Raw genomic sequence first — 24,224 nt, 5'->3', positions numbered from 1 at the left:
TTGCAACACTCTTGATTCCTAGATGTGAAGGAAAAGAGGTATCAGAAAAAAATCATCTACATGGAGAAGAGACCAGCTTGACGAGGCAGGGCCTAAATCTGGATGCAGAAGTGGGCTTAGTTCTTTAACCTGCCAGCTTGGGACCATCTCAGAGGATGATATGAGGGCCCCTCCCCATTTCAACACCAAGTGACGCATAATCTATGTTACAAAATTCTGGAGCTCTCTGCAAATACAAAGAGAAGCAGGCATTGCTGTGAGTGAGATACTGAAGTAAAAAGAGAGAGAGAGACAAGAAATTTCCAGTAGGCCTGTAACTACCACACCAAAAGTGTCCAAGGAACTGCCAGGTCTTTTTCATTGTTTCTCCTACCAATAAGCAATTAGCTCAGAGAATGAAGGAAGACCATTCATTTTAACCTGAAAACCAACTTCAGGAAATTGCCTTTCTCCTGGTTCTGCAGCAATCTGAGAAGTCTTCATTAGTGAAGGAGAGACAAGCAATTCTGAGACAGAGAGGACATGTTGGCTGTAGGTTACAGCAGAGCATGCTAACTCACCAAAAATGTGCTGGCTCCTGAAAGATCTCGGAGCCAAGGAAGTTGCAGTTACAAGTTCCTGGGAGTTAGCATTCTCCCACGATCCAAACAGGCAGGAGTTGACTTCAGGGAAGTTTGAAAGTCATGGATTCCATCTCCTGGCTCCCAGACAGACCTGTAGACAGAAGGCAGCTTTTGGGTCGTGATCTTGGAGTAAGGCAAACACAAAAGAAGTGTGGGAGGACCGAGGTGCTTGTGGGGTGGGGGCTAGCCCTCAGGGTGGGTTTTGGAGGGGTGGAGTTAGCAGGATTGGGTGACAGGTTACTGGCCTTAGGGTACGATAATTTCAGTGGTCTCCCCTGGACCACCTTCTACCTGTAAAGGGCTTTGGGATACTGCCTTTTCTAAGTCTCAGCCATTTGATCTGGAAATGTGATCTAAAGGAACCTCAAGTCATATGCAAATATTTAGCTTCAGGAATGCTCATTACAGAGGGCTGTTTGTAGTGAGGAAGGGAGATGTGAGGAAAGGGGAACCATCTCAATGTCCATGGACTGGTTAAGTTGATGCCATGGGCTGGTTTAGTGATGCTATGGATTGGTTAAGTGATTCCAAGCACAGCTACAAACAGAAAATAGCCCATCTTTCCCACTTCTGAGAAAAGGAGTATCCAAGGGCAGGCAAAAACGCTTACACTTTGCTATGTGAAAGACTAAGAAAGAAAATAGAAGGATCCTAACTTTGTATTACAATAATAAGACCTATTCAACAGTGACTATATGTGTGTATATGCATACATGTATTTTAACCTTTCAAAGTAATAACATCTTGGTGTGTATTTTTTGTGTTCTTAAAAACTGTTTATATCAATTGCTGTGAAGTAATCTATGAACAGACTAATACATCTATATATACATATATAATATGTAGTGTATATACACTGCTATATCATATGGTTTATGTCACATTAACTTCATGTATGGTTTTATATGTTTGACAATATTTCTAACTGCCCATCAAAATGTTAACTGCTCTCAAGGCAGTAGTCTTTGGATGACTTTTTTTTTAAAGATTTATTTATTTTCCTTAAAAGTCAGAATTACAGAAAGAGAGGGGGAGATATTCCATTCACTAGTTCACTCCCCAAACAGCCACTCCAGCCAGAGCTAAGCAGGTCCTAGGCTGGGAACCGGGAACTTCTTCACACCAGTGCAGGAGCCCAATGACCTGGGCTGTCCTCTACTAATTTCCCTGGTGCATTAGCAGGGAGCTGGATAGGAAATGGAGCAGTAGGACTCGAACCACTGTCCCTATGGAAGGAAAGTGCGGCAGCCGGAGGATGAGCCAAATATGTCACCATGCCGCCCCTATGAATGACTTTTTATTTTTTTGTTGTTGGTTTTTGGTTTGTTTGTTTTTTCCTACCTGCCTGAGGTAAATTTTCTACATCAAATTTGTATTACTTGGTGACACCACAGGATAATTACTTTTTTCCATCTGGAGTGAGCCTCAGTCTTGGGGGCTAGGACAGGGTGACGTGGCCATAGTAGACTTGAGGATATTGTGGGGACAAATTCAGAAACGGTCCAGGCTGGAACTGCCCAACATCTTAAGGAACCAGCACGGGCCTTGGTTTCTCAGAGAAACAGGATTCCCGTGCGACTTGGGCCCTTTTCTGTTGCTCTTTCGGAACGTTTGGGACTGGGGATTTTGTTTACGTCAGAAAACACAAAATCCTATGTTGACTTACGGCTTTGTAAGCTGGGAGCTTCAGAACCAGGCGGCCTTCCGTGGAGAGTGACTTCACAGCTTCCTATCACCGCCGGCCACAGAGCCACAGAGCCGAAGGACAAGCGCCTCCGGCCACTTCCGCTGAGGAAACCAAACCCCGAGGCCACCAGCCCAGTCTCGCGAGAACTCGTTCTGTCCGGGAAAGTCCATGTGAGGAGAGCTTGCTGGCATTGAGAAAAGCTTTCATTCCCGTTAAAGACCCCATCCCTTCTCCACCCTGTGACATTGGGAACCAAGACCCCAAGTGAGTTTTACTGGAAATAAACTATAGCTGCTTGGGAAACGTGCCTCCCACTCCCACCCCTATTAGCAAAATCCCACCCCCACTCCCACATTTGCCGGACAGGCCGAGACCTGTGTGTCCCCTCGAGAAAATGAGCGTCGCAGGGGCCAGGCTGTCCATCCCCCTCACCACACACTCCGTGGTCACTCTCAGAGTTTATCCTACGGGATTTCTTGGAAACCCCTGCAGCGTCAGTAACTGACGTCCCGCGTGTTTCGTGTCCTCCCCGTGCAGGTCAGCTGGACATCATCTCTATGGCAGAGACGACCATGATGCCGGAGGAGATCGAGCTGGAGATGGCGAAGATCCACCGTCTCCGGGAAGTCTTGGTCCGCCGCGAGTCTGAACTCAGGTTCATGTGAGTTGCCAGACGCGGCTCCAGAGCAGGAAGGAGCACGGCAGAGGGAGGATCCCCGATGACCAGACCCTGGGATAAAGGCCTCGTGTACATTAAAAAAATCATCATCATTTCACTGTTATGCCGTCTAGAGGAGTGGGTATTGTTATCTCCTTGCAGTTGAAATTGAGTTCAGACTAATATGTCTCCACCATCTTTCTGTGCTGGCTACTGGAGAAGGATGACAAAAGAGAGAGCAGGGAAAAGGGGGAGAGCCAAGGATGGTCCTCTGCTAATGGCCTAGGAAAGCAGCAGAGGATGGCCCAAGGCCTTGGGATCCACCCTGCACCCACATGGGAGATCTGCAAGAAGTTCTTGACTTCTGACTTCAAATCCGCTCAGGTTCTGGCCATTGTGGCCATTTGGGGAGTGAAACAGCAGATGAACTATCTTTCTCTCTGTCTCTCCTGTCTGAAAATCTGCCTTTCCAATAAAACTAAATCTGAAAAAAAAAATAATAAAAGATATGATTTAGGACCCTTGCATCCCATATAGGAGTGCCAGGGTTGGCACCCAATTCTGCTCCTGAATCCAGCTTCCTATTAATGTATCCTGGGTGATGGCTCATGTAGTCACATCCCTCCCACCCACATGGGAGATAAGATTGAATTCCTGCCCTCTGGCTTCAATCCAACCCAGCCTCAGCTGTTACTGACATTTGAGGAGTGAACCAGTGCTTGGGAGATTTCTGTTACTTTTCCTATCTTCGAAATGAGTACATGTGTCAATCTTTTTTTTTTTTTTTTTTAATTGGCTGAGCTTGGGCTTGTTCTTAGGCATCCGAACTTCAGCTTATTCATTTGTAAAATACAAGAAGATAACACCTCTCTCGCGGGGTCCTCAGCAACCTTAGAGTTGCAGGAGCTCCATATCTGGTCTTTATGGAGCTCAGAACTCCTGAAGAATCGTATGTCATGTTTATAGAGGAATTGTAATTTAAAAAAATTATCTCTGGCAGACAAGTGGTGAGAGAAAGGTAAAACAAGATAGAAGGCTAAATGGCTGCTTGGCTGGAGAATCACTACAAAACTGTCAGTTCCTGACCCAACCATATTAGAAACTGCTGGAACCTCAAACCTGCAAGGCTTGCAGAGCTCTCATGTGTTTACTGAGTATGCAATAGTATGAGACTTAGGCATCTGTGGCCGAGGCTCAGTGAAACGAAGCAACCTGCCCAGATTCCCACCCCAGGAAATTTAGGATTCAGACTCTGCCCTTCCTGCCTTCCAAACCCATGCTTTCACCCCATAAAATATGAACTTTGGTTCATATTTTATATCCAGCTTTTTGGATGTGCCAGATTCTGCACAAAATGCTTCATGTACTTTTCTCAAAGGAGTCCTCAGAGGAAGGTTCAGGTACATTCCCATTTTACACATTAAAAAAAAAATTCCCTTTTTGCTGGAAATCAAGTAAACCACATACTCAAGCATTCAGGAAGAACTCCTGTCTCCCCATGTTTTAAAGGACAACAGAATCTATGAGTTGGCATTTTAAAGAACTGAAGATTGGGTCCAGCATTGTGTGAGAATGGTTAAGTTGCCACCTGTGGTGCTGGCATCCCATATGAGTGCTGATTTAAATTCTAGCTGTTCCATTTCCAGTCCAGCTTCCTGCTAATGCACCTGGGAAGACAGCCAGTGTTGGCTCAATTATTTGGGCCCTATCACCTTAAGTGAGAGTTTGGGATTCCTGGGTTTTTGGGCTGGCCCGTTTGGAGAATGAACCAGCAGATGAAAGATTCTCATTCTCATTCTCTCTCTCTCTCTGCCCCCTTTCCCTGTAATTCTGCCTTTCAAATAAATAAATACATAAATACGTTGTTAGGGGGAAAAAAAAGTACTAACAATGCGTTTAGCTCTAAAGCATTGCTGCTGTGGGAATACTGGCTACCACTTTGCTTCTACTGGCCTTTGTAGAACATGTGTCTGTGTACACACACGTATGCATTGTTCCCAGCATCTGCCACATGCCCGGGGCTTAGTGCAGAAAGACACTCATAATTAATATTTATTCAACATGAGCTCTGGCCCAGTCACTGCACTAGCTCTTGACTTGTGATCCCATTGAATTTCCTCATCAAGCCCATGCGTCCAACCACTTAAGAGTAAACATCCAATGTAGATACTCGAATAAATCAAATTATATAGAAGATGCAGAAGGATGTGAAGTCATTAAGATATAGAGCAAGGTCTCAGTGATGTTTTTCAAGGACAGAGTTGGCTTTCGAGCCCCAGAAGTCTTGCTAGCATCCTGCAGACTGGTATGGATGCTAATGACGCTCCCCCAAGCCCAGGCTGGTACAGTGTGTTCTGTCTGGAGGTGAACCAAGCCCATCGACCTCAGAAAAGCAGGAAGGACTCCACAGTGGCTTCAGAGAGGACATAGCACACTCAGATATCTGTACAAACTTCTCATCCATCATCCTCAGCTTTCCCAGCCAACAGGCTTGTGCTTCAACACAACAACTTTGTGCTTCAATTCAGTTTCCTAGCTATGAGGGATCCTCGAGAAGTTCATGGAAAATGAGCATTATGCAAAAAGTTTTCATGAATTTCAAATTTTTTATCTTTTACTTCCATTTTCTACAAAATGTAGAAATATCCTTGTATTTTGCTAAGATGATCCTCCCAGTGTTTTAAGGCTTATCCTGTAAGTGGTTCCTGTTCTTAACTCCATTTTGGAGAAGGAGTTCTAGGTTAAGATATTTGCGCAAGGTTGCACTATAAGGATACTTCAAAAAGTTCGTGGAAAATGTGATTAAAAGATAAGGTAAACATTCGACCCCATGCTTAAGATGCTCATGTCCCACTTAAGTGCTTGTATTGGGTGTCCAAACTCTGCCCCTGAGCCCATCTTTCTGCTAATACAAACCCTAGCAGGCAGAGGTGATGACTTAAGTATCTGGGTTTCTGCCATTCATGTGGGAGACTTGAGTGTAATCCTGGACCTGGCTCAGTGCTAGCTTTTGAGAGTATCAGGAAGTAAACCTGCAGATGGGAGTTCTCTGTTTATCTGTCCTCTCAAATAAATTAAATTTTTAAAAGATAAGTCTACTTTAGTGCAAAAAATTTACAAACTCATGCATCATATGCATTTAACATGAGTTTTGTAAAGATCTCAAATGCATACAGATTCCAACAATTTTTACACCAAATTAAACTAGCTTTTCATTATATTTTCCACAAAAATGTGTACAACCTCAAAATAAGTTCTATATCCGTCTGTTACTTACTGATGAACTAAGTGAGTCAATAAAGGAAGGTAAGGAACTCTGCCTGTGCTTACCATGATAATTCTTTAAGAATGTAAGCTGTACAAGGGCTCGGGCCCATCTTCCTCTCTGTTGAATCTTCCCAATATCTTACAAAGTGCCTTGCACTTATTAGGCCAATTCATTAATTCATTTCTGTCAATGTACAATTAGTTATTCTTTCATATATATCCTTACCCCAACAACTCTGTCTCTCTTTCTTGCTCTCTTTTCACACACACACACACACACACACACACACACAATCAATCCATGGTGTAGAATAAGAGGAAAATGAAATTTTAGTGCCTGCTAAGTATTTTTAGGCTTACATGAGGAAGTTCTACTTGACAGAAGAAATATGACAGCCCCTGATTGAAATAGTTCCAGTATCTGCAGCTTTGATAATCATTCTGAAACTGGTTTAGGCACACCTGCTCCAAGGTGATCACGTTCATATCTGTCATTGCCTGTGGAGATTGTGTGAATCAGACTTTATTTGATATCTGGGTACATCCGCCCACTTTCATGGTCTCTAGCTATGCTGATCATTTTAAGAAAGGTTCCAGTGGCTGCTGCTTTCTCCATAACCCACCAGCCTCTACATTCAGCGTTATTTTTTCATAGCTTTCCCTGAGCTTGACAGCTGAGTTTTGACCTGCACAGACTCTTCTAACTTCTTGCTATACAGTGAGGAAATGAAAGAAGAGAGAAATGTGGGCTCACCAATCACCTTGGTTCTTCCACATTCTTGATCTGTAATTTTTGGGACATAAGAGCTATGTTTTATTGAAGGCCTACTTATATTTCAGTAAATTTTTATTTTTAACTTATTGAATCCTCACAAGAACCATACCTCACACACACACGTATATGCATGCACATGATAGGTTCTATTACTTCAGTTTCATGTTGAGGAAAATGAAATCATAGAGGCAAAGTGAGCGACTTGTTTGAGGCCTCTGCTAGAATGAAGCAGAATCAGGATGGGAACCCAGAATATTCATCTTAGAACTCTTAACTGTAAACCATTCTGTTACCTTTATTCCCAACACAAGAGCCCTTTTTCTTTTTGCCTGCCTCTTCCAGAATGCTGAGGCAAACCCCTGGCTGGATGCCATAGTCCTACACTGGGATTTATCTTGTTCCACCCTCTTGAACTGAGTGTGGTAGAAACTGAATGGATCCTACGGAGGAAAACCTTTGGACTTCTCTCTGGATGTAGAAATGCTTATTTTGGAGCTCAGAATGATGATCTCCAGCTTACTTAGAGAGTCCAGATTTTTAAAATCTACTTGCTGGAAATTTTCTAGAGTACTTCCTGAACCTTTTGTTGTAGGTTCAGGTTCATGCTAAGCCTGTAGCATACACATTGACGCATAAGTTGTCCCAGCAAGTGCTTTTTAAGTGAAGGATGAGTCAGGAAGTACTCCCCCGGCACACCTGCTAGCCCTGAACAAGGTCTGTGAGGTCAGGTTCACTGGCTGAGCCCTCTACTCTAAATACTCAAATATGTCTTTCCTTACTAACTTCGTTTACTCATCCTCTGGTTTCCACCTTTCAAAATAACAGATCTCTCTCTCTCTATCTCTATCTTTATCTCTATCTCTCCTCTCTTTCTCCCTTTCTCTCTCTCTCTCTCTCTCTTTTTGGCAATTTTAGCAACTTTACTTGAACAAATCAATAAAACCCCCAAGTCTCATGAGACCTGTCATAGGCAGCAAATGTTTGGGAGATAATTCCTGAAGGCTGCTTTTTTTCCCCTTCCTGGACCCTACGTGTCGCCCGCCTCCTTAGCCCTCCCACTGCTGCCCTATCTTCTTGCCTTTCCCTACTCTGCCCTGCTGCAGGCAAGAGCTTTTGGAGGCTGCCAGAAACCATCGACTCATTTTCTCACCCTTCATTCCAGCACTGAGTCACCTCATTAGTTTTAATAACATGTCTTGCAGACCCTGGTTGCCTGGCCCAGCTTCTCAGCGGCTCATGTGCCATCCTCCTCCTGCTGTTTATCTGGGTGTCAGATAATTAAGTAGGCTTGGTCTCCATATGGGGGTGGGAACGGTTATCTTCATTTTGCACTAACTTGCCAGATTTTCATAAGAGGGATAGTGTGCCCTGTTTCTCAGCTTGCCAGTGTCAGTTCTTCGGTAGGCAGGGGGAGGTGGGCGTGTGAAGGACATATTTCAGGAGCACAGCCCTCAGAGTTCTGATATTTCCACAGCCTGAACTTGAACAGCAGTAACTTCACTTAATTTAACACCAAGTGTGCTGCAAAGGTCAGACCCTAGGAACCTAGAAGAGACTCAAGGTGGAGGTACTAGAAAGTGCATGCTTTGTAGACAGTACTTTTTGAATATGAAGATTCCTTGAAAAAGCTTGTGGAAAATGAATATTCTGAAAAAAAAAAGCATACATGGTCTTGAAAATATTTTTGCACCAAAATAAACTAATTGTTTTATCTTTTTATTTGAGAAAAAGCAAGATGGACACAGAGAAACAGAGAGAGAAGGAGAATGCCAACCTGCTAGAGAAAGCTCCCATTCACTGGTTTATTCCCCAAATGTGTGCAACAACTAAGACTGGAGCTGGAAATTCAATCCAGGCCTTGAATGAGGTTGGTAGGAACCCAATTAGCTGAGCCATCACCATTGGCTCCCAAAGTCTGTGCTAATGAAAAGCTAGAGTTGGAAGTTGGAGCCAGGAACAAAGCTCATGTACTCATGAAACTGGGCTATGTTAACTGCTAGGTGAGATATCTGCTCCCTAGCTTCGTTAAATACATATGAATATAAATGTGAATGTGACAGATGGAGAATTACCATCTGCTGGTTGACTCCTCAGATGCCTACAGTGTGGCCAGATTGGACCAGGCTGATGCTGGGAGCTGGGAATTCAATCCTGGTCTCCTGTGTGTGTGTGTGGTAAGGACCCGGCCACTTGAACCCTCACCTGCTGCTTCCCAGGGTCAGCATTAGCAGGAAGCTGTAATTAGGAACAGAGCCAAGGGCCAAATTTAGGGTTTCTGATATGGAATGAGGACATCCAAAGTGATCTTAACAGCTAGGCCTGATCCAGGCTTATCTTTTTAAATAGAAAATCAGAAAAATAGAAAATAGAAAATAGAAATTTTTAAATAGAAAATCTTTTTATTTGAAAATCAGAGTTACACAGAGAGAGGAAGAGAAGACAGAGATCTTCCATCAGCTGGTTTACTCTCCATATGGCCGCAGTGCCAGGGCTTGGCCTAGCAGAAATCCAGAGCCAGAAGCTTCTCTCAGCTCTTTCAACTGGGTGACAGGGACACAAGTACTTAAACCATCTTTTGCCGATTTTTCCAGGCCATAAGCAGGGAGCTGGATCAAAAGTAGGGACTCAAATTGGTGTCCAGGGCCCGGCAGCGTGGCCTAGTGGCTAAAGTCCTCGCCTTGAATGCACTGGGATCCCGTATGGGCGCCGGTTCTAATCCCGGCGGCTCTACTTCCCACCCAGCTCCCTGCTTGTGGCCTGGGAAAGCAGTCGAGGACGGTACAATGCATTGGGACCCTGCACCCGCGTGGGAGACCCGGAAGAGGTTCCTGGTTCCCGGCTTCGGATCGGCGCGCACCAGCCTGTTCCGGCTCACTTGGGGAGTGAATCATCGGGTGGAAGATCTTCCTCTCTGTCTCTCCTCCTCTCGGTATATCTGACTTTGCAATAAAATGAATAAATCTTTAAAAAAAAAGTTGGTGTCCATATGGGATGCCAACATCAGAGGTGGTGGTTGTGCTTGTGTGAGTGTCAGAGAGAGCTGGTCTTTGGAGAGAAAGCGTGAGGCACAGCAGCGGCCTTAAGAGAAGCAAACAAAAGGCTGTGTCGCTCAACATGGCTCAGCCAGGACTTTTGTACTCGAGTCCCCAGCAGCCCAGCTGAATTGGGTCTGACCATAACATTTGAGATCATCTTACATCCTGTATGGCCACTGTTCAGGGATCTAGCCCCCATTCCATACTGCTATGGTTTTAGGAAATCCAAACTGCACCCTTACAGGGCCTGTGCATCTCCAGAGGCCTTCTCTTCTGCTCCCAGGCTCTGTCTTCAGACCTAGTTGGGAAAGTCAGAAGCTTCATTCATTTCTGTAACAACAGAACAAACAAATTTTTTATGCTCTGCCTGAAGGTCATTCGAGGAGTGTAGAAAACTAAGGATCACAAAAAAGGGGGGGAATCACATCGAGCTCTTCACAGAAAATATTTTAGAAGTCATTGCGAGTGCCAGTCATGACCTCCTGCTCCACTGCTCTCCTTAGAGATCTCACCCCAGCAGCAGTGCTGCAAAGACCTCAAGTTTTTAAATTGAAGGGGGAATAAAAAAGGTCAGTGTTTCTGGATAGGCATTGGAGTATCAGTATGTCTATAGGCAGAAAAGTAGGAAGTCTACGTTTGAGGCTGATGTTGGGCCTAGCAGTGGAGACACAAGTTTGGACACTTTCATCCTGTTCCCTATGTAGGATATATATCCAAGTGCCAGAATTTAAGCTTTGGATCTGGCTTCTGACTTCAGCTTCTTGCCAGTGTAGACACTGAGAAGCAGCAGGTGCTGACTCAAGAGGTTGGGTCCCCGCTGCCCATCTGGGAGTCTTGAATTGAGTTCAAGTTCCTAGCTTTGGCCTGGCCCAGCCTAACCCTGGACTTTGTGGACCTTTAGGAAGTAGACCAGAGATTTGAATGCTTTCTTTCTCTCTCTCCCTTTCAAGTAAACAGAAAACCTACATTGGACATTCTTCGCTTCTCCATCCCCTGAGGCAGTGGAATAGTGGAATGGCCTTTTTTCGGGGGGGGGGAGCGGTTTCATACAGAGAATCTAGAATTACTGCCCCCTCCCCCAGCTTTCATTGTCTCAACACTGCTCCTTCTCCCCACCCCCAACCCCAGCATTACAAATAAGAAAGCCTCCTCTCCCTGTCTTATGCAGAGCAGTGCACCCTCTGCTAAAAAGCAACAGCACCAAAAGATACTTGGGCTCTTAGGGACACCAACCCAAGTGTTTGTCAAGATACTATTCCAAGCAAAAGCTGTTTTATTCTCAAGACAAATTTAGGTACCAGCTGCTAAGATAATAGCATTTCCCTACATTTTCTTACACCTTAACTATCTTAAGTAGATATCTATATTCCTTCTAGCCCGTGCTGGAACATTCTGTTAAAAACATAGCTGTGTTAAAAAGTTAATTTCCCAGAGTCCCTTTCCTTATACGCTTCCAGAATAAAAATGGCCAGCAGATTTGGGGTGCAGTAGGGACTATGGTTTGAATCCTTGTCTCCTCCAAATTTAATTGCCATTGTTGATATTTAGTTGCCATTGTCTTGGTAGCAGATGGGAACTATTTCGGTGTTTAGGTGGCGAGGATCACACCCCCGTGAATGATGATGTCACTAAGAGTGTTGTGGTCTTAGGCAGCTAGTTCAGGGTCACAGCTCGGAAGCCATGCCCATCTGTGACACTCACCTACTTGAAATCTGAGAGGGGGCAGTATTGTGGTGTTGTGTAACCACGCCCTCACAAAAACACCTCCTGGTCAAGGGACTGCTGGTGTTGTAGTTCCAGCAGACAGGAACCTGTGTTGTGATCTTGACTGTGTGACCTTATGTCCTTCAGTTGATAAGCTATGTTCTGAGATGATGGTGGGTAGTATTTGGGAAGACATTCATTAGGAATTGATTTTCATGTCTCTTAGGAGAAATATTGTTTTCCTTTTATGGTGCTGTGAGAAAGTGAATCAGCATATAACAAAATAAATAAATAATAGAGAGGCCATGAGACAGGGAACCGTTGCCATAGTGATATGCAAATGATTGCTGTTTAGGAAACACTGACTTAGTTGCCCCAGCTAAGTCCTATGGATATCTTTTCTGTTGTTGGTATGAGGTGCTCAAGCCCAGCAAGAGGCTGCATGCTGAGGAGTTAAGGCCTCAGACATTAGCATCTGCAGACTCTGTTCCCAGCAGAGATACTTAGCAGCTGTGTGATCTTGAGCAAGTTACTGAACTTCTTTGTGGTTTGTGTAATGTTTTCTGATCCCAATTCTGGTGCCATATCTAAGTTTTGTCTTGTTTGTTTTTCCAAACTCTTTTATTTATTTGAAAGGTAGAGTTACAGAGAGAAGGGAGACAGAGAGAATTTGCCATTTGTTGATTCACTCCCCAAATGACCAGCATAGTCAGACTGGGCCAGGCCAGAACCAGGAGCTCCTTCCAGCTTGCCCACACGGGCGTAGGGGCACAAGCATCTGTACCATCTTCTGCTGCTTTTCCAGGAAGCTAGGTCAGAATGAACCACCTAGGGGCTGGCACTGTGCCTCAACAGGCTAATCCTCCACCTTCTAGCACCAGCATCCCGTATGGGTGCCAGTTCACGTCTCAGCTGCTCTACTTCCGATCCCGTTCCCTGCGTATGGCCTGGGAAAGCAGTGGGAGGATGGCCCAAGTCTTTGGGACCCTGCACCCACGTGGAAGACCTGGAAGAGGCCCCTAGTTCCTTGGCTTCAGATCAGCTCAGCTCTGGCTATTATGACTATTTGGGTGTGAACCAGTGAATGGAAAAATTTTCCCTCTCTTTCTCTCCCTCTGTCTGTAAATCTGCCTTCCCAATCAAAATAATAAATAAATACTAACAGAGAAAGAGAGGGAGAGAGAGAGAGAAGTGAAGCAACTGGGACTTGAACTGGTGCCCATATAGGGTGCTGGTGTCTCAGACGGAGGTTTAGCTGGCTATGCCGCAACACCAGCCCACAAATAAGTTTTGTCTTTTGACATCAAAAATCTGTTATTTTTCTACACCCATTCTGATTCTTGAACACCAACAGGTCTGTTCAGTTCTGACACTGCCCACCAAGGGTTAGCATCAGATCCTACGATTCAGTGACTCATAAGATAGTGTGGGGGAAGGCTGCTTTGCAGGACTTCCCTCCTCTCCCTTCCTCTGTGCTTCCTGAAGCCCCCAAATTCCATCACTTGGATGGGATTATAACTTGGAATGCTCATTTATTGTAGTGAGTAAGATTCCACTTGAGATGCCCATATCATATATCAAAGTACCTGGTTTGGTACCAGCTCTGTTTTTTTGCTTGTTTGTTTGTTTGTTGTTTGCTTTTTAAAAAAAGAAATCTATTTATTTTTATTGGAAAGGCAGATTTACAGAGACAAAGATCTTCCATCTGCTAGTTCACCCCCTAAATGGCCGCAATGGCCAGAACTAAGCCCATCTGAAGTCAGGAGCCAGGAGTTTATTCCAGATGTCCCACACAGATGCAGGATCCCAAGGACTTGGATCATCCTCCACAAGAAGGAGCTGGATGGAAAGTGGAGCAGCCAGGGTGTGAACCAGTACCCATAAGGGATGCCGGTGCTTGCAAGCATATAATTAGCCTGTTGAGCCACCTCCCTCTGCTCTGGCTTTCAGCTTCCTGCTAACGCATATCAGATGCAGCAGGTGATAGTTTAAATACTTGGATCCCTGTCACCCTTTTGGGAGACCTACAATGAGTTCCTGGCTGCTGGCTTTACACTGACCCGTCACTGGCTCTTTAATCACTTTGCGAGTGGGTGGGCCTGAAATGTCCCTCCCTCTGATCATTGGTCTGGCCTCTCTGGAGACTGAACCCCAACAAGAAATCTATCTAGAGCCACACAGCATTACAGTAAACTCAGGCAAAGTCAAAGAAAGCTGCAGATAAATAACCAAAGACACTCCTGTCACTCAGGGAATCCCAGGGCTGTCAGAACCCCTGTTCCAGGAACTGGGGAATAGAGACCAAATACCAAATTTACTATAGCACATTTACGTTCCTAGAATGAATAACATTATGGGGAATTTTCTGCGAGGAGTAGATGAGATAAGGTACCTAAAAAAGTTATGTCATACCTAGCCGTGTAATCTCTACTCAATGAATGTTAGCCAGCATGGAACTGCTGCTGCTGCTTTGTGGGAAATTGCCAGCTACAGTGAAACATTAAACTAATTTCAACTGGATGTGTTCCTAAGAAAGCACTAAAGAATTTTCCTATTAAGTCTTTTCCGTAACAATGAACTAAAAATTAGAAATAAGGGAGAAGAATGGAGTAAGCTGATCTTTCCGTGTCGTACTTGGCATTGCTGAAAGTCCTATCCGGGAATTTATTTTTTTCAACTCTCTGGGAGAAGGAGCATGTATTTGACTTTCTGTTTTACTGTTTTACTGATTTCTGTCCAAGAGGAAAAAGAACTCTAAAGGTGATGGTATTACCCTGCAGAATGTTAACCAACTGTGTATCTAACTAACCTGGTGGCCTAATTCTGTGCTTCTTATGAGAAGTGCCTCTGAATCCAATTCTTTAAATGCTCTTGGAATTGTCACCAGCAGTGAGCAGCTTGCCTTGATTCATTTTCAACAACAGTAGGGATAGTAAAGCAAAGTTGATTAAAGTCCACTCTAAAGGACAAATAGACCTGTTGAAAGAAAATATGGCTGCCTTTTTCTTGGTTTGGGGCTTTTTATCCCTAAAAGCTGAAGGGTGCTGGCTGGTAATGTAGCTGTAACGCTCGTGATTGATGTCTACCCATTGGTCTGTAGACTATTGTGGTTTAACTGAGCTCCCAATTTATTATGATACTTCAGCTTCAGGTTCAAATGTAAGGTAGGCCGGCTCCTGTAGGTCCCCATGGAGAGCAGGGTTCCTGGTTTCATCCCAGGACCCTCTTCTGTTGCTCATGTCTAATTATGTGCCTGACACAATGCCCTTTCCCATCTCTATGGGTCCCTCCTTTATGGGCTTAATACGTTTTTGACAAACTTTGTATTTGTCAGGTTTTTTTTTTTGTTAATTCAACAAAACACCGGAATTCAATAAACTGCTGTGAAGGAGAGAGAAATCTAGTGAGCTCACATTTCTAGAGGTTCAAGTCCAAAACTGGGTGCCCATTTGGATGGCAGTGGTGCAGCAATGAGGGTGAGCCTGTAAGCAGAACAAGGGGCTGGGCTCATTTTAGGCTCTTATAACAACTGTTTTTGTAATAACAACTCAGCTGATCCAAAGCCAGGAGCCTGGAGTTTCTTCTGGGTCTCCCACATGGGTATAGGAGTCTGAGAACTTGAGCTATCTACCACTGCTTTCCCAGTCAGTAAGCAGGTAGCTGAATTAGAAGTGGAGCATGCAGGACACAAACCAGCACCCTTATGGGATGCTGGCACTGCAGGGCTGCTAGGCCACCACATTGACCCCTGGTCAAGGATTTAATGATTATTTACTGAGAGATAGGAAGCAGAGAAACTACTTGCTAGACTTCAAGAAAGAGAAAAGCAGCCTAAGCAGCCAGGAGCTGACTTGGCACTCCTAACTTGGCCAAGATGTTCTCTCTTGTTGAACAGAAATGGTTCCACCAGTTGGCTATACCAGAGAAGGTCTTTCAAGGTTGTGATAGAGTAAGACAAAAATAAGAGTACTACAGAATTGCTTTCAGAACATATAAAGACATAAATATTGTCCTGATCACAAAAATTACTGAACATCCCCATATTCTGGCTCCTATGAGTGGTTAAACTCGTTCTGTTCTCACTTTATAGAAAATCATGATGAAGACACCCTATCAGAGAATTATCCGCTTTCCAACATCCAATACATAGTAAATGCCCACTTCCTTTCATCTGGAGCCAAGAGCACCTCACACAAGCCTACATCTGACAATAAGTCCTTTCTATTGTCTTCTTTGTGGTGTCTTCTATCCAGAACTGACCAAGGGGCAAGTTAGCCCTAGAAGATGCTACAGACTCACTATGGTGACCTAAGACAGAAAAAGTTGTCCCCATCAGGACTTCCTTTATAGAAAGGACTCGATGTGGTTGGCAGAAGCACTGGGGAGATAAGCTTGTTTGGTTAGGGTTCCTGGATGCAAGCAGCAGAAATCCACGCTGCATGAAATCCACACTGCATGACTCAAGCAGAATGTTGAGTGAGAATGGGACAGGAGGGAACTGAGCAGTCAGGCTTGGAAAAATGACAGGGATCAAGAGGGCCCCAGAGACTGACCGTAAGAGGAATATTCAGGACGCCCCCGTTGCTATGCTGGACACTGCAAGTTTGACCCCACTGCTGTCCTTTCATCTGTGATGTTTGCTAGGTGGTCAAAGTCTTAGGTATGTTTTTCTGGTTGGCCAAGCCCAGGAAAGGGGAGAAGGGTGTCCTTTTTTAAACTTTTTTGTCTTGTTTTGTTTTTGTTTTTGTTTTTGTTTGTTTGTTTTGAAAGTTACAGAGAAGGTAGGAGAGACAGGGGCTTGGGGGAAAAAGAGAAGAGATAGATATTTTCTGTCTCTGGTTCATTCCCCAGACAGCTGCAGTGGCCAACACTTGGCCAGCCTGAGGCCAGGAGCTTCTTCTGAGTATCCCATGTGGGTGGCAGGAGCTTTAATACTTGAGAGCTCTGCTGTTTTCCCAGGCCATTAACAGGAACCTGGATCAGATGTGGCACAGCCGCAAAATGAACCAGCACCCACATGGGATGCTGGTGCTGCACGTGGAAGCTTTATCCACTATTCTGCAATGGAGTTATTATTTTTAAAAAGGTTAATTATGATAACCTGCATAAAACATTTGGTGTCCTTTGCAACTTATAATCATTTCCCTCATACAGCACTCAGCTTCATCTTCTAAATAAATGTTGAATGAAAAACAGTGTTGAAGACACACCCCCTAAACTTGCCTACTTGTTAATTCTAGCCAGTGACGTGAATTGTCTGCCATCTTGTAAGTCAGTTGTTAAACTGTGGGTAGCTGGAAATCTGTGCTAGTGGGAGTGTTTACACCATGGAAATTGGCAACTGACACAAACCAGGGCTTCCCAGGGGTTCCTCCTCCATCCCCCAGACTCCTAGGCAGTCGATGAACATTTGCCAACACCCTGCTAATCCCAGCTCTATTCTGCTCTGGGCTAAGGCCTCCAACCGAGAATGCTTGCTGTTTCACTGTGGTTTACCAAGCCCCAGGATCTTGCTTCCATACAACCAATGACACCAATCACTAGCACTGAAGAAAGATGAAATTGACTTGGCATTAAAAGCCTGTCTGCTACTGCTGGAGCAGTGAGTCCAGAGGGTGACGGTCTACAGTTTCACGAGCAGAACGCTCTGAGCTTTGGCAGAAGTAGGGCCCAACTGAGACTGTGGTCAGTGCAGCCCAGTCCATAAGCAGGAATGGATGGGCAGAGGGCCTTTCTTGTGCTTCTTAGATGTTTTCCCCTCTGGTTGTCCGATGCTCTGTTGAAAGGAATGAGATCATTAGAACTCCTGTATAAGAGATCAGCTATCTGGTCACAAGAAAGGGTCAAGAGATTTATCTTAAAGCTGCCTCTGTAGTAGCAGGCCAACAGTTTTTACAGAGATAGATGTGATACTAATCAAGAAAAATAGTATGACTTTCTACCAAGCTTTTTACTTATCCTTCATACAAAATTGGGAGAGATGTCTAGCATCCATCTTAAAACATTGACTTTTTTTTTTAAGATGACTTATTTATTTAAAAGATCCAGAGACAAAAAGAGATCTTCCATCTGAAGCTATTTGAAGTTCACTTCCCAGTGGTCGCTTCGGCAGCACATATACTAAAATTGAAACGAAACAGAGAAGATTAGCATGGCCCCTGCACAAGGATGAAGTTCACTTCCCAAATAGCCACAATGGCCAGGGCTGGGCCAGGCTAAATCCAAGAGCCTGGAACTCCTTCTGGGACTTTCACCTGGGTGGCAAGAGTCCAGGTACTTGGCCCGTCTTCGACTTTCCCAGTGCATTAGTATGGAGCTGGCTCTAAAGCAGAGTGGCTAAGACTCAAACCAGTACCCAATAGAAGATGCCAACATTACAGGCTTCAATCACTGTGCCACAATGCTGGCCCCCAAAGTAGTTTTGAAAGCTAATGAAAATTATGGCATGAGGTTAAAACCACCATCCTGCCCTTAAGAAAACTCACCCCCTTGGAATTGGTACTTGTGCAAAGCATTTTAAATAGCTCTTGACTGCAGGGATGGGACTTGGGGCTCAGATGGGCAGTCTTTCATACTGTAGTGGCATACATAGGTAGCCTAGGATAGTGGCATTTGTCAGGGCTGTGAAGTCAGACCATCTCTTGTAAATCTTGCCAGCTGTGTGATCTTGCGTGAATTCCTTAACTTCCCAGAGACTCGTATAAAAGTAGAGAAGGAAAAGACCTGCCTTATAGATGATGAGGATTCAATGAGATAGTACTGGCCCCAATGCCCAACTAGTAGTAAAATGTCAAACTTCTGCCTGCCTTTGATGGTATCAACATAGGGCAGGGATGGATTGGCAGTGGCTGGGGGAGATTTGAGAAAGAGGACAGAGTGCTGGCAGGTGACAGAGGATGGTAGGCACAGGAGGGCCAAAATGCTGACAGAGCTCAGAATAGAAACAGTATTGATAGCAGATGCAAAGCAGCATTGCTCGAATTACGGGTGTTTAATTGGATTTCTCCAAGGGGTGACTCATTGCCTTTGATAGATGCCACTGCCCTTGTGGAAGCTTTCCACCTATACTTGCAGTCTTTTAGGCCTTGTTTCAATAAAAACCAGGACTGTGTGTACTGCTCCAGGCTTGCCTGCCAGCTTGCTTACCTTCCTTCGTCACGAATTTATCTACAGTACACCAGACACAGGGCGATATTGCTAGAATCATGGAGGATCCCAGGGTCCCTCAAAGGGAACACAGTCAGTTTAGGGAGAAACAGAAATACTTCAGTGGTTATCAGTGGGATGATAAGGTGGAAGGGTAGGGGGTTGAGGTGTGCTAGCATCAGAAGTTTCTAGAAGCAGATGCTATGGCATCTTGAAGGCTGCTTAGGAATTAGTCTTGGGGGGGGGCAGAGTTGGGCAGAGCCTTGAAGGATAGGGGATCGGGGTTCATGGAGGCATGCAGGCAGGCTGCTGCCCTAGAAAAGGGCAGAAGGAACAAGAGCCCCCAGGGCCTCCTGCTGGGGCTGTGATGCTCAAGATGTACTGGATTTGGTTCCAAACAAAGGGGTGGCCCACAGCAGTAAAAGTAAACGTTTTTAAATTTTAAAAATCATCCAATGAATATATACTTCATATAAAAGTTAAAATCAAAAATGAGCAGCAAATTAGTGAAATAAAAATTTCTTCAGAATTATCATTATAGCATTTTGTGTAGTTCAAGAACCAGCTACTCTACTTCCCATCCAGCAACCTGCTGATGGACCTAGGAAAGCAACAGAAAATGACCCAAGTGCATGGGCTCTGCACCCATGTGGGAGACCTGGATGAAATTTTTGGCATTTGACTTCTGACTGTGGCCTGGCCCAGTCCTGACCATTGTGGCCATTTGGGGAATGAACCAGCAGATAAAAGATTTCTCTCTCGCTCACTCTCACTTCCTCGCTCTTACTCTTGATCTCTTCAAGTCTGCCCTTCAATAAAATTAAATTAAATTAAAAATTGGCCATTCTGGGGCCTGGCACTATTAATAACCTAGTGGTTAAATCCTTGGGATCCCACATGGGTACCAGTTTGTATCCCAGCTGCTCCGCTTCCCATCCAGATCCCTGCCTGTGGCCTGGAAAAGCAGTCGAGGACGGCCCAAAGCCTTGGGGCCCTGCACCCGGAAGAAGCTCTTGGCTTCAGATCAGCCCAACTCTGGCCATCGGGGCCATTTGGGGAGTGAGCCAGCAGATGTTCACTGTCTTTCCTTCCCTCTGGATATCTGCCTTTCCAATAAAAATAAATAAATCTTTTTTAAAAGTGACCATTTTAGCTCATGAATTGCACCTGAATGGGCAATTGCTTAGATTTGAACCATGGGCTGCATTTTGCCCTCCTCAGCTAAAGATTTACGAGCAGTCACATCTTCCAGGAAAGCAGTAATGATGATTCAAGTAATTGGGTTGGTGCTACCCATGTGGGAAACCAGGATTGAACTGTCCAGTTTCTGGCTCCCAGTTTCCTAACTTAGATTTTTGCAAACATTTACAGAGTGAATCAATAGATGGGAGTTGGAGGTCTCTTTCTCTATGCCTCTCAGATTAAAACAAACAAAGAGAACCAGCCTTAGGCCATAGTGGCATCACAGATTAATTCTTTGCCTGTATTACCAGCAACCCTTATAAGCCATTTGGAGTCCCAGCTTCTGATCCAATTCAGCTGCCAGCTAATGGCCTTGGGCCCCTGCACCCATGTGGAAGACCTGGAAGTTCTTGGCTCCCATCTTTGGACCAGCCCTGCTCTGGCCATTGTAGCCATTTGAGGAGTGAACCAGCAGATGAAATCTGTGTGTGTGTCTCTACCTCTCTCTCTCTGTAACTCTGACTTTCAAATAAAATAAATAAATCTTAAAAATAAGATGCTCAAAATACCTTAGAATGCCTTTTAGGTTTAAAACAAAAATCGAACACTACCGTACAGATAGCAGTTTTTCCAATAAATTTATAAAAAACATATTTTAAATTGACACACAGTAGTTGTACAGAATCAGAGGAGTTTAATGTGAGATTGCAATGAATGAATATAATGTGGGAGCTCAGATTCATTGCCTCAAATATTTATCATTTTTTTTTAAATTTTCATTTAGTTGCTTATTGCTTATTTTAAAGGCAGAGAGATAGAGAAAGAAAAGAGCTTCCATCTACTCTTCCCTCCACCCCCCGTCAAATGGCTACAACAGCCAACAACTGGCCAGGTGACAGGTGCCCAAGCGCCTGGACCACCTTCTACTGCACTTTACCTGGGAGCTAGATCAGCAGCAGAGGAGCCAGGACTTGAACTGGCACTCTGATCTGGGACCCTTCTCTCACAAGCTTAAGCCACCATGCCACAATAGTGGGTCCCATGATGAGGTAAGCTGTTCATTGGCCTGTAAACACACACATACCACAAGCATATAAAGCAAAGCGTTCAGCTTGATGGGTTTTTCAGTGTCAATAATTTTTAAAGAAGAACCAGAGCTAAAACAACGTAAGGAAACCCTTAGAGTAAAAGAGGCTGGTGGGAGGTAACATTACTTGGGACCTAGAATGGCACAGGGAGAGAGACCGGGGTGATGACGGTGATGATGGATACAGGGATCACTAAATGAGCCACCGCCTTCAAGGGGCTCCCTGGAAACTTTTCAGCACTTCAGCTCCCCCAGAGCATGACAAAAAAGCTCACAAATGCGGGGAGAGGAAAACAAACGTACCAGTTCATCATCCAGACACCATTTGGCTGGAGGAAGTGGAATAGCACCTGCAGGTGAGACTCATCCTCTGACGCAGGAACCCTGGCTGAGCCGGCACAGCAGTGACTCAGCTTGCCACTTGCCTGCCACCCTGGGCAAGGCGTGGACAGAAATCACCTTTCCTCCGCATCCTCTCTGCGCACACTGCACTCAGAGCTGCCCGCCCTGCACACACAGGCCTGCTGCTTGGTTTGACACAAAGGGACAAGGGCGTTTCTAGCAGCTTGTGGAAAATTGAAATGAAACCAGTTTATTTCGGTGCCAAAAACGAAATCCGTGCAGAATTTTTTTCATAATATGCATTTTCCATGAACTTTTTAAAAACCCTTTGTATGCACCGAAATAAACTTATCTTTTTCATTTCATTTTCCATGAGCTTCATTGTTATTTGAAAGGCTGAGTTACAGAGAAAGAGAGGCAGCAGCAGCAAGAGTTAACTCTTCTATCTGCCAGTTCACTTCCCAAATGGCTGCAACCCCAGGGCTGAGCCAAGCCAATGTCAGGAGCCAGGAGCTTCTTTCCCAAAGAAGTACAGAGCCTCAAGTACTGCTGCTTTCCCAGGGAAGTGATAGGAACTGGGACAGCCGGGACGCAAACCAGCACCAGTGCCGGCAGCAGTTCAGCCGGCTGTCACAACACTGGCCGCACCATGAGCTTTTGGAGTGTCTCATGTTATTTATTTTCAATGGTGAGGGCACAAAGGCAGAGTTACCAAGGCCGTTTCTCAGTCACTCTGTAGTGACCCTGAGAACTGAAAGATCACAGGATGAAAAGTAGCTCATGTCTTCTTTGTACCAGCAGGGGGCATCCTTGAGACTCCCCCCCACACACACACACTCCCCCCATTTTACTCTGTAGGAAAGATCCAGAGACAAGTGACTTCTCAGAGGCCACCGAGGTCAGGCTTGAATTCTGACACGGACTACAAATCCCCCAAGCAGCATTTAGTGTGTAGAAGTGCTGTTTCCTCTTCCTACCCAACTTATTTAGACAGGAGCCAGGAGGGCTTTTGACCTACCTATTGAGTTGCTAACTGAAACATCTGCATCTGGTATCTGAGTGCCTGGGTTCAAGTCCAGCCCCCTGCTCATTACAGCTTCCTGCTAATGCTCACCCTCTAAGAGGGCTCGAATGACTAGTTCCCTGCCATCCGCATGGGACACGTGGAGTGAGTTGCTGGATCCTGGCTTTGTAAACCTTGAGGGAGTGAGGCCGAGTGAGGAGCTCCGTCTTGGTCTTTTTGCCTCTCAAACAAGTAAACCAAGGAGCCACGTTACTGTAACCCTTAATTTGAACCCCGGGGAACTTGTTCTATTGACAGTGAAGAATGTTACCTCTGAACAAGCAGACAAAAAGGCAGTTTCAGCAAAGTTTATTTGGAAAAAATGAAGAGACAGAAATTCCTACATCTAGACCATGAAGGCATCTCCATTAAGGACTGAGAGACCCCGGTCTGCATTCAGATGGGGTTTTGGAGAACATGAGTGGGGATCCCCTTCTCTCTTTTCTAGGAAATTCTGGGTGGGAAGTTTCAGATATGAAATCCCCTTAAACAAATCCCCCAACACTGACCATCAAGGTTCTTACCTATTGGGAGAAGCAAATGACTGAGCCCAGTGATTCCTACATTGTGGGACCAGCTGTCTAGCTTCCTTGATTCAGTGGATTCTTTTTATAAGGGACAGGCCAGGATACCTTGAATTAGGGGAGACAGAGGTTGGGGCCTGCTTTCAGAACTTGTTGCTCATTCCATTGCGCCTAAACTCATTCTCTTCTCCTTTTCTTCGGCTGCTGTTACCTACCAGGCTAATGTCTACCTGGCGGCCTTACATTCCTTCTATTATAAATACTATCTTTTTTTTAAAAAGATTTATTCATTTTATTACAGCCAGATATACACAGAGGAGGAGAGACAGAGAGGAAGATCTTCCGTCCGATGATTCACTCCCCAACTGAGCCGCAACAGGCCGATGCGCGCCGATCCGAAGCCGGGAACCTGGAACCTCCTCTGGGTCTCCCACGTGCGTGCAGTGTCCCAATGCATTGGGCCGTCCTCGACTGCTTTCCCAGGCCACAAGCAGGGAGCTGGATGGGAAGTGGAGCTGCCGGGATCAGAACCGGCGCCCATATGGGATCTCGGGGCTTTCAAGGCGAGGACTTTAGCCACTATGCCACGCCGCTGGGCCCAATAAATACTATCTTTAAAAGCCGAGCCTTGCCAGGAACTCTGCTTCTCCCTCCATATCATGCTCTGCTAGGTTTCCATTAGGCTGCAGCTCAAGCCGACAGCGCCTCCAGCCCATGGCATCTTCAAAGAAATTCTGACAGGGTCTGATCACCTCTGCCTGCACAAAGCTAGTAAAATGACCGTTCTTACCCCTTGTCCAAGCGTGAGAAGCCGAGACGTTTCATTTTCCTTCCTACATCCATCAGGTTGTGGTATCATTGGGACGAGCCAGCAGCAGTGGGGTTTGAGTTCTAGCTCAGCACTATCCATACAAAGATGTGGATCGTTGTCTTAATCAGGTTGCAACCAAGATCCCAAAGCACTGTGCAGGAACCATCCCAGTGCTTTTTTCTTTTAATATACATAGGTACATATATGTGTGTGTGTGTATGTTTATTTGAAAGTCAGACAGAGATCTTCTATCCACTGGTTCACTCTTTGAATCGTTTCAACAGCCAGAGCTGTGTTGATCCAAAGCCAGAAGCCAGGAG

General features: G+C 45.0%; 2 protein-coding genes and 1 non-coding gene across 6 annotated transcripts in view; 2 read left to right on the top strand and 1 right to left on the bottom strand.

The window, feature by feature from the left end:
- The window catches only part of PDXDC1 (pyridoxal dependent decarboxylase domain containing 1), a 140,167-nt gene extending 137,823 nt beyond the window's left edge, over nt 1-2,344 (bottom strand). For both annotated transcript variants that reach the window (XM_058680329.1, XM_058680330.1), the window contains exons 1-2: nt 2,290-2,344; nt 561-714 (exon numbers count right to left, since the gene is read on the bottom strand). The gene's annotated coding sequence lies outside the window, so the exon portion shown is untranslated. The remainder of the gene's footprint in view (nt 1-560; nt 715-2,289) is intronic.
- Nucleotides 1-24,224, top strand: part of BMERB1 (bMERB domain containing 1) — a 91,527-nt gene that overhangs the window by 53,792 nt on the left and 13,511 nt on the right. For 2 of the 3 annotated variants that reach the window (XM_004586795.3, XM_058680331.1), the window contains exon 2: nt 2,848-2,971. In XM_004586795.3, the coding sequence (XP_004586852.2) occupies nt 2,848-2,971 (124 nt within the window). Of the gene's footprint in view, nt 1-2,437; nt 2,575-2,847; nt 2,972-24,224 lie in introns of those variants that run through there. The other variant, XM_058680332.1, reaches the window with a different exon arrangement.
- On the top strand, nt 17,846-17,952 carry LOC118757818 (U6 spliceosomal RNA). Its single transcript, XR_004995383.1, has one exon. It is a non-coding gene; the product is annotated as a U6 spliceosomal RNA (small nuclear RNA).

Source organism: Ochotona princeps, chromosome 24 (genome assembly GCF_030435755.1).
Source record: "Ochotona princeps isolate mOchPri1 chromosome 24, mOchPri1.hap1, whole genome shotgun sequence".
In the NCBI taxonomy this organism is placed as follows: Eukaryota; Metazoa; Chordata; class Mammalia; order Lagomorpha; family Ochotonidae; genus Ochotona; species Ochotona princeps.
The sequence above is the reverse complement of the archived record's forward strand: the minus strand, read 5'-3'. Positions and strand labels throughout refer to the sequence as shown.